This window comes from Chrysemys picta, chromosome 2 (genome assembly GCF_011386835.1).
Source record: "Chrysemys picta bellii isolate R12L10 chromosome 2, ASM1138683v2, whole genome shotgun sequence".
NCBI classification, from domain to species: domain Eukaryota; kingdom Metazoa; phylum Chordata; order Testudines; family Emydidae; genus Chrysemys; species Chrysemys picta.
Window position 1 is genome coordinate 222,076,545 of NC_088792.1, and position 12,344 is coordinate 222,088,888.

The following is a 12,344-nucleotide window of genomic DNA, read 5'->3' on the forward strand; positions in this document are numbered from 1 at the left end:
GCAGGTGGTCAATGAATAATCTTGCCCCACCATCTCGCATCTACATCTCTGTTGGCAACTATTCCAGGCTCAAGATGATTTAAGTAAATTCAAAAAACTCTTTAGAGGGACCTCACACTCCATACGTGATTTACAAAAGTTGAGATTCTTGATAAAAGTGGGAAAGGTGTGGGAAAACAAAGGAAAAAGATCCAGAAACAGTCCCACAACACAATGGAAATACCCATCAACAGATTTTGAGACGGGAAGGAGCATGCATCGTATTACTATGTCTCCCTGAGAGGACAATACATTGCACTAAAGTACTTTGAAATGATCTAATAAAAGACACACAGAAGTGAATATGTATATCCCAATTTTAGATACAAAACAGGTTCTGAGACGCATCTAACCAAAATCTACACATTCGGTGGTAGAGCACAGGAACAGAATCTCTGACTCCCAGTCTCCTGCTCTGTCCATTAGTCACTGGTGAGAGCTCCAGGAAAGCCTGAGAATGAATATCCTTTACACATTTCATGAGCAATACATTTTTGTAGGGTTTCTGCAAAGGGCTCTAGCCTTAGCCAACTGATTGGCTGGAGAAAAGCATGAGGCAGAGCCCTGAAAAAAGGGAGGGCTAGCCAAAATCACTTCTCTCAGAAGCAGCCATCCCATTTTTTGTAGTGAAGGTCCTGAGCTTGTGGTACGCTTCCCCTAGAAAGTGTTTCCTTCAGAGATCTGTCTGAGCATCTCTTACAAGTCAGGGAGAAAAGTTCTGCTAAAATTGGTTGTCTGCTAGTCTGCCAGCATAATCACCTGACATAGATGCTTATGTTGCCTCACATTCCGTTAGAAAGCCTCCTACATCTCTCATTTGTGAAACTGCTCAAGTGAGAGTAAGCAAACCTCTGAAACATATGGGATGATATACAAGACAGCAGTACTAACTCCATCTGCTGACTGGATAAAGTTGTCCCAGAGTATCTCAAATGAGGGGAAAACTTAAAATAGTGGATTCATATAAAAATGATTCTTGCCAGGTCTTAGTAAAATAAGGAATAGCAAATACTTAGTGTGCTGGTAAGGAAAGAACGGGATAGCTTATGCCTGACTAGGAAACATGACAATCTTTATATACTTACTACTACTTCTCTCATTACCAAGTCCACTATTCTTTTTATGGATTGCCCTCTATTGTGCAGACCTAGAGGCAAGACCCTCCACTCAGTAACTAAGATACTATATGGTTTCACCCATCTTAGAATCCAGTGATTTTTTTTTCTTCCTCCAAGAATTCAGGTGATCCTCAGTCCTATTCTGTCTGCAGATCTAGTTTCCCCTCGGATCTCCTAATTTGCCATAAAAATTACCTTTTCTATATCTGCCTTGAGTCCTTTCTGGGCCTTAAAATTGTCTTTTTTTTTCCCCTTTTCTTTTTTTTTCCTTGTTAAACTCCTTTTGCTTTTATATGCCACCTTGCAATCAATTCTGCCATCTTATCCAACACACACACATACACACACGTGTTCCCCAAAGAAAGAAGATATTCAACATTTATTTTAAGTTTTTTTTATAGTGCTCATTTTAGTACACTAAGAATCCTCTACAAATTGAGGCAAAACAAAGGAAGAGAAGTGAAAGGGAGCTTAGTCTACCCTCTACTTGATACTGAAATATTCTAGTGGCATCACAGTAATTTTTGAATAATTTTTGAGCCTTTTAATGTCTAAGTCAAAACTAAAGATGGAGACCATACATATTTGCTCCAATATCCCCCCAGAACTCTCCCTCCAGATCTCAGAAAAATCATGTCTGGCACAGTCACATTCAGCCATCACACAGGAGGTTCTGTTGCTTTTCCTAAAGCCAAGATGGTTACCAGAAAAGCACTCTCCCTCTGGTGACCGAAGAATCAAAACTTAAGAAAGTCCAGCTGATCAAGAAACACCTTATGCCATTTCAAACCATTTAGGACCAAGGCTGAGCACAGGCCTTCATGGCCAAAAGAGCTGTTAAACAACCTTTCTCCCTTAATCAAGTCCTCTCTCTACAGGTAACAGCAAAGTCCTAGTGCACAAATGCACAGCCCTGGTCAGCATTATGGGTGATCTTTGACACCAACAAAATAGTAAGAACTTTTGCCTTGAAGATAGACACGTGCAGGGTGTAGGGCTCCCAGTGAAAACAGGAGGCACCGAAGAATCTTATTATTATTTACCCTGTGCCAGGGAGTACCTCCTTAGAAAGGCAAAGCAATTGACAGGCATGCTGCATTGCCTTGGGCCCCTTCCTTACTACAGAGGAAAATGAACAGATTTTAAAGCCAGAAGGGAATGTGGTCATCTAATCTGACCTTCTGCAAAATGCAGACAAAAGAGCAGCATCCAATAATTTCTTCATGAAGCCCCTAACTTCTGTTTGAACTACAGAATATATTTTACAAAGATATCCAGTCTTGACTTCATGACTGAAAGTGATTGAGAATCCAACTCATTCCCAGGTAAATTGTTCCAGTGGTTAAGCAGACTGTTAAAAGTGTTCCTTCTTTCTAATCTAAATTTGTCTTGCTTTAACTTCCAAACGTTGGATCTTATTATTCCTTTTTCAGCAATGTTAAAAAAAAACCATCTACTATCAGATCTCTTCCCCACATATATACTTGTAAACCATGATCAAATTAGCTCTTAACCTTCTCTTAGATAAACTAAATAGATGGGGCTTCTTTAGTCACTCTCTGTAAGGCATATTTTCTAGATATCAAATCATTCTTGTAGTTCTTTTCTAAAACCTTTCCACATTGTCAACATCCTTTTTGAAGTGTGAACACCAAAACTGGACACTGTATCCTAGGAGTGGTCTCACTAATGCCACATACAGAGGTAATGCAGAAGGAAAAGCTCTATTTGGAAATCCAGCTTTCATATCAATGGTAAATTACAGGAGGCTGTCACGGATTACAGAATTTAGATGTTACTTTTGCACCTCAGAACCAACCCTATACTTTAGGGTTCTTTTCAACAGTCAGGCTGAACCCTTAATTTTATTTACTACGTGTGCAAGAAAAAATGCAAGTTACAAAACCAGCATTATTTAATCCCTTTCTTACATGAAGATGTTAGTGTTACAACATAAATTCTCAGCTGATTTGAAAAGATGTGACATTTGTCAGATCAGTTTCTCCAAATACAACCTTTGTATTGTATACAGAAAAATGCAAACAGATAAGAGAAGACTAGACATTTTTGGTCAACACTTAGCAGGAAGACAAGATGTCTGCACATAGACTAAATTTACCTGTAGTTTATTACAACAAGTGGTCAAGAGGTCAGATAATGGTAGTTCAGATTTTCTTCCAGTGGAGAACGTCAGGCTGTCTTCTTGTGACCACTGTTGAATAAGGCACTGAGGAGAGACCATGCTAGCAAAAGCCACTTCTTCCTTCTCCTATGGAGAAAGAATCCTGGAATCCCTTTGGTAGCAAAAGATCATTGTGAAACCAAGGAGATAGTCTGATATTCTGATGTCTAGGCAATTTGAATGTCCTGGCTAACGTTTGTTCTTAGTTCTTCTACTGCAGTTGGCTAATGCTGATGCCATCTGTCTGGGAGTCTAGCCCAAAATGATCACTTGCAACATCACAACCTAGGAACTTTCTTAACAGTCTGGCTACTTGCTGAGTAAAGCTCTGTAGAAATGTTGTTTCCAAGCAAGGTGACTCAAGACTTCTTCACCGTTTGCCAACTATTTACCAGAAGAACTTATGATTAAGTGGGAAAGGTATGACTGTAATGCAATCAAGTCCACCTGGACTCCAGTACAAAAAACATTTACTACTTTCTTCACCTTTGGCTGTAACTTGAAGAACAACTCTAAGTGGGTTCACTTTAGCCCAGATAACGCTATCTAAAGGCAGACCAGGATCATTGCAGCGCCTTTTTGTCAGGTTCATTTGGGACTTGACAATTAAAAAAATCTCCAATAAAATCCCTGCATGTCATGGCTTATAAGCGTGATCCTATCATAGACAATGAAATTTCCTTATGAGCAACTTGGTAACTCTGAGATCAAATTGCTTACATGGAAGGTTGTTTTCCTAGATGCAGTGATTACAGCTCAGAGTTAGTTAACTTCAAGCTCTAGTAACCAATCCATTTTATACCAAGTTATACAAGGATAAGGTAATGCCACAACTCTTCGAATTCCTATCCAAGATGGTATGATGTAATGCCGCCTCAAATGAAACTATTGTCCTCCGAATATTTTCCCCCTACTCCTGCGTTCCACTTCCAAGCTCTTCTCTTTATACTCAATGTTCCAAGGTCTTTGGGGTTTAACTTAAACAACATTAAAACATAAGAAGATCCCTTCAACTTTGTATTTAATTTGACACCAATTCCTTAAGTAATGATGTCAACAGAAAGATTGTGTCTATTCTGCTGATCATATTTTACATTTCTATGATCTGACTGGCTTGAAGCTAGAAGAGCACATCAGAGTTCAATCCATGACAGAGCAACTTCTTTTGCATTCTTTCCTAGCCATCAACTCCCTTCAGAGGTTGGAGAGGATTCTTTTGATGTGGTGTTTTATCTTCCACTTTTGATGTTCCTTTGTTCCAATTTGAGGCATTCCCCCATCCCCTTTTTTTTATTTTTATTTTAAGATTGGTTACTGTGGAGCCTTTGCATCCTGATAAAGGCAAGAAGTGACTGGGAGGTCCAATGATGGCAGTTAAGACATACCAGAGCAGAAGTAGCTCACGCTTCTACTACTTCTGCCACCCTTTTGGACCACAAAACCTTAAAGAGCTTGGAATATTCCTCTCTCATATGCTAGGGAATTCAGAACCAGAAGTGTGAATCCTGAAGTCTAGTATTTTCACAAAAACTGAGTAGTAGGGTAAGCAATTTTCCATTTCTGGGGGCTGGTATCTAAATGGAAGCAGCAAGAGAGGTCATAATAAAAACCTTGAACTACAATTTATGAGGCCAAAGGGGTGCTATTAGAGTATCTGTACTTTTTCCAGTCTGATATTTTGCACTGCAGTGGAGATTAAAGGATTCAGTAAAGACAGAACAGAGAAGATCCATTCAGCCAAAATTAAGAAAGGTCCACTACGTCCTGATTTGTGTGTCTAGAAAAGAGTAGTTTTCATGCTCTCTTTGGAAGCAAAAATAAGTCTGTAAAGCTAAATTATACCAGGCTATTTGAAAGTTTCAGTTTATGGTGCAGAGCTAAGCACATTAAACGCAGAATATGCCAATATTTCTTAAACTGCCAACTTCCTACAAGATAACCTCTGACACCATGTACAAAAATACGACTGTTATTCCTAGCACAGGAGATGGACAAACCCAGGTTAATGTTCTGCATGCTGAGCAATTATTGAAGGCAACATCACTTAATTCCTCCAGAAATTCAGAGAGGCTCTCCAGAAACACAAGCTAGTGCTGGATGCTTTAACAGAACCTCTATTTAAATTACCTCACTCTGACTTTCCTCAGTGATTACCTCAGTTCAATAAATCTGAGCCTCACATGCTGTCAATGGAGCTGATGACGGGATAAGGTGTTGTGTTACCAAGAACTGGAATTCACTGCTAAAACTAACTGTTTTCCATAGTTTTCAATGGATTGGCCTTCCATTCTATTGCCCCTACTAATCCCGTTCACCTGAAGGAAAAAAGTATATCACATATTGTTTGCGTAGAGAGCTCTTCAAACTTACCTCAAAAGAACAAAAGTTTTCAGGAAAGCCTGGGCTCTTTTCGTCCTCTACCATCCTGCGGTAAAAGGAAACAAGTCATCAAAGTCCTCTATTGCCAGGTGGCTGAAATTCTGTTTAAAGGACTTCAAAGGTTTCAACATCCTAAATCCATCTCAGTCCACCAAACCAGGTCGGTCTTCACCTTATGATTGAAGTCATACACATGTAAGGTGGCTACTTCGTCTTCAGTCCATATTTACAGTAAATTGGACAGAGGCTGCCTTGCTTCTTTTGCTTGCTCAGACGTTGCTTTCAGTAGACTACACACAGTAGCATCCCTAATTCACATAACTCAGTCTAAAATTTCAGCAGTGTTACATAGCTCTGTCAATCACTACTTTAGATTTCACTGCTGTTTCTAAACCAGACAATAAATAAAGCAAACAACTATGAGAAATTTCAATTTATCTTGCAATTTCTCTTCTCTTGAATACCCCTCTACCCCGATATAATGCTGTCCTTGGGAGTCAAAAAACCTTACCGCATTATAGGTGAAACCGCGTTATATCGAACTGGCTTTGATCCGCCGGAGCGCACAGCCCCTCCCACGCGGAGCGATGCTTTACCGGTTATATCCAAATTCGTGTTATATCGGGGTAGAAGTGTAATTACATTCATTTTTCTTAACTAATCTTAAATTACTTTGGGTGATTATGTTCTGTATGATGTTTTCTATATGCAGTAGAGGACCATTAGTATATCCGTGCAACTTATTGATTTCATTCTCATATCACAGGCTTGGAAGTATTTACTGGCTGATATCTAAGATGCAAAGAACCAAGTCTTATCTCAGTGACTGACAGGTCTGGTTCTGCCTTCTAAGCTACACAGCTGAGGAAAACAGCATAGTATGAATAGTGACTCTTGCTAATACTATTCATATATCATGTAAGAACAAGTTTATCTAGCACATACCATGCCAGCTGACGCTTACAGTTGTCAAAACACAGAACTCAACAGTAACAAAATTAAATGATCCTTGCATCATGTCCTTAATGTCACTAGCCTCTGGCTCTAATGGACTGTCAAGGGGAGGGATGCCGAGCAGGAAGTCATCAACTGAAAAAATCCTGACACTGGACATGGTGTATGCAAATTTACGTATGAAAAGGAAACACCTACTAGTCAATTTACAATTATAATGGAGTACAAGAGAAAGCTACAAAGCCATTTCAGTGAAGCCTTTTAGCGGCTGGTCTAATAGTTCCATACATTTCCAACTACAAAGGAGGAGCATCAGATTGAAGTGAATGAACAAGTTCTCCTCCTCTTGTCCCACCAAACTAGGAATGTAGCCAAATAAGCATACTATGGATTGTGCCCCAGATCTAGTCACAAAGCATAAACATCAATTTATGGATGTGTTTGGACACAACTTTCTTAGACAGAGCTAAGAGCTCACCCAGCAATTCAACCAATAATTCAGCCACAGACAGAATGAATGGTAATAGAAACTTGGCCAGCCAAATATTCATAAGATTTTAAGAATGTCTTTTTTTTTTTATAGTCTTTTCAAGAGGGTCTATAACAGTGGCTTTCTAGTGACTGGAAAGGGAAGGTTTCCTAGAGCAGAGATTACTATGTCGACTTTAGAAGCCTGAGTATTGTCTTAATATTAGTGAGCTTTTATAGCTGAGCCAAAAGAATAAATGATATGAGTTCGGTTACCCAGACATTATGTGGACAAATGAAACACCTGGGGGGAGGGATAGCTCAGTGATTTGAGCACTGGTCTGCTAAACCCAGGGTTGAGTTCAATCCTTGAGGGGGCCATTTAGGGAACTGCGGTAAAAATCTGTCTGGGGATTGGTCCTGCTTTGAGCAGGGGGTTGGACTAGATGATCTCCCGAGGTCCCTTACAACCCTGGTATTCTATGAGTCTTCCTCAGAAGGGGAAGTTGCCCTAAATTGACAGCTTGTTTATTTTGGATATAGTGGTAGTATCTTGACATACGAAATGCAAATCTGCTAATAAGGGCAGTCCAGAGGAGTATGAATCTTCTGGTGGTCCTTCAGTCAAAGATTAAACCTCATTTCCAATATCTGAGGAGGATTACCAGCGTGAGAGTAAAAGGGGTTTATGGTTCTTGTTTCTAAAGTAGATCCGCACAGTCAGACTTTATTATTCTTTCTTCACTGGAATAAAAAGAACAACCTGGGTAATGGCTTGAGACTTGTGACATATCTGTTCAACCCAGAAAAGGAAGGCTAAATCAGAGGCCTGCCTTACCTCTAGTCTCCACAAAAGCATTTGCAATTTCCAAAAGCAAAGAATAGCCCCAAACCGAATGGTGAGAGGCAACAGCACAGGTGAGTTTAGGCTGAGTGGAAGTAGATCACTTAATTAGTTTTAGTAAACTAATCTGATCCTTGAAATCAAATTAAATAAACCAGTAAAAGCTTTACCTTAAGCAAAGACTATGCCTAGCGTAATCTACTAATCAGAGAGCTAAAACCCAGTTGAAGTATGGAGGTAGAAGACCAGTTGCAGATTAGTCTGGGTTAGCAATATCTCATTCACTGCACAGAGTGTATGACTGCTTGCCTTGTGGTCAAGCAGCATATGGATGCAACTGGTGCAAACAGTTTATGTCCCTCAGAGGCCACATACTTAACCTTGAAGCCAGAGCTGCTGAATTGGAGCAGAGAGAATTATTTATAGAGTTGGCAAATCGGGTCATTGTAGAGTGAGCCCATCTCAGAACTTTAATTAAAGGGGAACCTGACTTTTGGTACATAAACTAAATAAAGTTTTAAAAGACTGTTTAGACTAAAAGTTGGAGGAGAGATGATAGACGTCAAGGATAACTAAGTTGGACAAAGATATCTGCTAGAAATGTCAGTAATACAAAAATACAGGTACAGGGACAAGTTAAGATCACAGAAGCAATTTCTGTTAAACTTGCAAATTGTTAAGCTAAGGAGTTTAACAAGATTGGATAGTTTAGATACAATAAATCCTGCATCTTGGCAGGGGGTTAGACTAGATGACCCTCGCAGTCCCTTCTAACCCTATGATTCTATGAGACCCAAGGTTTAAAAAAAAAAAAAAAAAAAAAAAAAAAAAAAAGAAAGAAAGAAAGAAAGAGTGTATATACAAATCAGAGAAGCGTAAAAAACTAAAGCCCAGCAATAAAACAGTACCGTGACATAACAAGCATTACTGAACATTGTGTAATCACAAAAAACAATGGGATGCTGAACATGTGGCTATAAACTATACATGAAGGACTTGGGTTAAAGGGGTAGAAAAGCAGTGCTAGCTCTGGACTAAAAGATTCCACAGAATCTACTGAAACTGATCTTCGCTATGAATCCATATTAATACAAATCATAAGAATACAAATATTCTAGTAGGCTTATACTACTGGCCTCCAGTTCAGAAAAAAAGATATTTATGAAAGTAGCATGCTGGAGTTGGTTCAAGTAGTAATTACATTTGAGCCACAAAGTGACAATGACTCGCATATAATTAAGCTTAATATGCTTGAGGAAAGAAAGGTACCAAAAATTAGTGCAGTGACACTGAAATGTAAATAGGAGGGTTATATTTAAAAAAGTGGGAAGACTAGTTGACATAAGGTGTTTAGACTTTTTAAAAGCCTTTGACAATATGCTTCAAAAGAAACTAAATAATCATGGTGTGAAATGCAAAGTATTGTCATGAATCAGAGCCTGGCTACAAGACTGACATAAGAACGTAAGAATGGCCGTATTGGGTCAGACCAAAGGTCCATCTAGCCCAGTATCCTGTCTACCGACAGTGGCCAATGAACGAATAAATGGTCAGTTTTCATCATGGCCAGAGATTAACAGTGAGGTGCCACATGGTTCTTTCAAATGCATTTATCAATGATCTGGAAGGTGGAAAAATTTGCAGCTGACTCAAAATTTAATCCATGTTGCAACTTAGCTGAATGGGCAACAATTACAGATAAAATTCAGTGTTGATAAATGCAAAGTAATGCACATTAAAGGGAATATTTTGAACTACTCATGCACCTTACTGGATTTTAAATTAACTGTACAAACAGGAAAGAGACCTGGGCATCACTGTAGTTAACTCAATGAAGACCTCTGCTCAACGTATGGCAGTAGTCAAACGCAGTCAATGTTAGGACAGAAGGAATGAAATGGAAAACATTAAAAATTTGTCATAAATCTATGGTATACACTTATCTAGTATGGGGTATTCTGTTCTGGTCAGGCCAACGCAAAAAGGGTATAGTAGAAGAGAGAAGGTTCAGAGATGGGGCATATGAAAGATTAGGGGCATGGAAAGACACTCTTATCAAGAGAGACTGGAAGTATGTACCATAAAGAAGAGATAAACAAGAAGGGCCATGATGGAGATATACAAAATGATGACTGGTACCAAAGAAGGAAAACTGGAAACTTCTATTCATTTGATCTCATAATACAAAAAACCAAGGAGACATTCAATGAAATACAAATATGGAAAATGCAAAATGGATGAAGTGAAACTTTTTCCTTGAACATGCAAGTATATTGTGGAATTGACTACCACAATATCAATGAAGCTAAAAGCTTAGGAGGATTCAAAATGTTGACATTTATAAAGGATAACAAGGAGTACCCAGAATTAATATAAATACTTAAAAATTAGACAAGTTTTAGAAGAGACATAAAACTCTCATTACTCAGGACAACAAACAATCTCTATTGGCATTTAGGATAAAACTTCTCTTAGTTTTCCCAAAACTAATTGCAGGGTTTTCTTGCACCTCTCTCGTTAGCATCTGGTTCTGACCACTGTTGGTGACAGGATACCAAATCAGACATTAGTTTGATCCAGGACGCCAGTTCCTATGATAGTGGTAATATCATATCCCTTACAGAAACATATTCCCTTGCTCTTCCAGATGTTTCTGTTCTCCTGGCACAGACTAAGAAGGTTCTATATTAAAAACTGGTGATCAAGCAGCCACACTTGAACAGACCCTGTTAGCAGTCACATAGTACTGCTCTGCAGGTGTCGTCTTCCTGGTTATTTGGTTAATCTGTTTATATCTCATTCTGATTTTGAACAATTATTTCAGATAGCTCAGTAAACAGGTTTAAGTGAAGCAGAATGAGAATTGGATGGGAAAAAGGAAAGGAAATGCTAGGGAGCCTCTATATCAAAATCTCAGATACAAATTCGTAGGCATTGTGGGCTAGCAAGGGGTTGGACACCAGGTAATTTTCAAAGTAACATTATCAAAAGAAAAACAAACAATTATTAAAATTGATAATTGGGAGAAAGAGTTAATTAGATGGATTTATTAACTGCTTCTCACAAAACTAGTTCAGGAAAACCAAATCAAAATATTGAATTACTGATTATGGTTATTAATGAAAATGCACTCATGAGGTAATCCACATAAAATTTACCAAGGACTCTTTTTCCTATACATTAAGGTATGCCCATAAAATAAACAACTGAATTTGATCCTGAAATAAACAAAATGTTTAAGTAATTAAAAATGACAAAAGGAACTAACAATTAAACCAAGAATTATGCAAATGAGTTAAGTATATAAAAAGAAAGGTACATAAAATGAGTGATGCGATGTAGCAATATTTTAAAGCAACATCTTAACTAAACATGAAATTCTAAAATACAAAGCAAGGTTGGTTAATTATATTGACTTGACTAGTACCATAAAATTGAGTGTAAAATTCAAAAAGCTATGTGCATCAACCACAATGATTTCACTTAATTTCTTAGGACATTAACAGCATCAACAGGTTAATAAGCAGCTAAGCATTATTAACATAATTCAACAGCTAAACTTAAAGAGAAACAGTATCACACAACCAAGTATAACATCAGTTTAACTAATTTACAACAACTAGAATTCAACTTGACATCAAAACTTTTAAACTAACGAATGAATTAGGATGAAACTAGATAGGTCGTATATGGCAATGTAATTGAAAGTAGCATCAACTTAAAAGCTAGCAAAACCATTATTACGTCTCTTACTTCTGTCTTAAGGAAATAGTATTCTGAGGACTAAACATGATTGTTAGGGAAAATCCACAGTCATATGGCCACTACAGCTCCAAAATAAGCAGTATTCAGGTAACACACTTCAGCCAAGAGTGTGTCCTATGACAACATGGAAAGCAAAGATAATAACCACATACATTGTGACTGTTACAATAATAATACAGGGTGAATAAACTAGCTTTGGGTTTGGTGGAGTTAGACAATTTTACAACTGTGAGAGTTCAGTTTTATCATATTGGTTAATCAAATTACTTTCTGAAGTTGAACCAAGCAGGCTTAGGGAACAGTCTAGAGAATCGATAGGCAGACAGTGTATGGCAAGGAGATACTGGTGTCTGAGTTAATTAGCAAAAGAAAGAGAGCTCTCTGAGGGCACATCTACACTGCAAAAAAAACCAAACACACAACACATCACAGTAGCAAGTCTCAGAGGTCAGGTCAATTGACCCAGGCACATGCTATGGGGCTAAAAACAGCAGCGTAGATGTTCTACTTGGGCTGGAGCCCAGGCTCTGAGACCCATCTGATCGCCTTTCAGACCCTGGCTCCAACTCAAGCAGCAATGTCTACACAGCTCAGT

The 12,344-nt window shown here is 38.4% G+C and overlaps 1 protein-coding gene across 13 annotated transcripts in view; it reads right to left on the reverse strand.

Annotated features, from left to right (window-relative positions):
- Positions 1 to 12,344, reverse strand: part of RB1CC1 (RB1 inducible coiled-coil 1) — a 195,718-nt gene that overhangs the window by 127,005 nt on the left and 56,369 nt on the right. For 2 of the 13 annotated variants that reach the window (XM_065585537.1, XM_065585541.1), the window contains exon 6: positions 5,710 to 5,764. The exons of the other annotated variants lie outside the window; for them this stretch is intronic. In XM_065585537.1, coding sequence (XP_065441609.1) covers positions 5,710 to 5,763 — 54 coding nt within the window. In that variant the 5' untranslated portion in view covers position 5,764. The remainder of the gene's footprint in view (positions 1 to 5,709; positions 5,765 to 12,344) is intronic. 13 annotated transcript variants of the gene reach the window in all.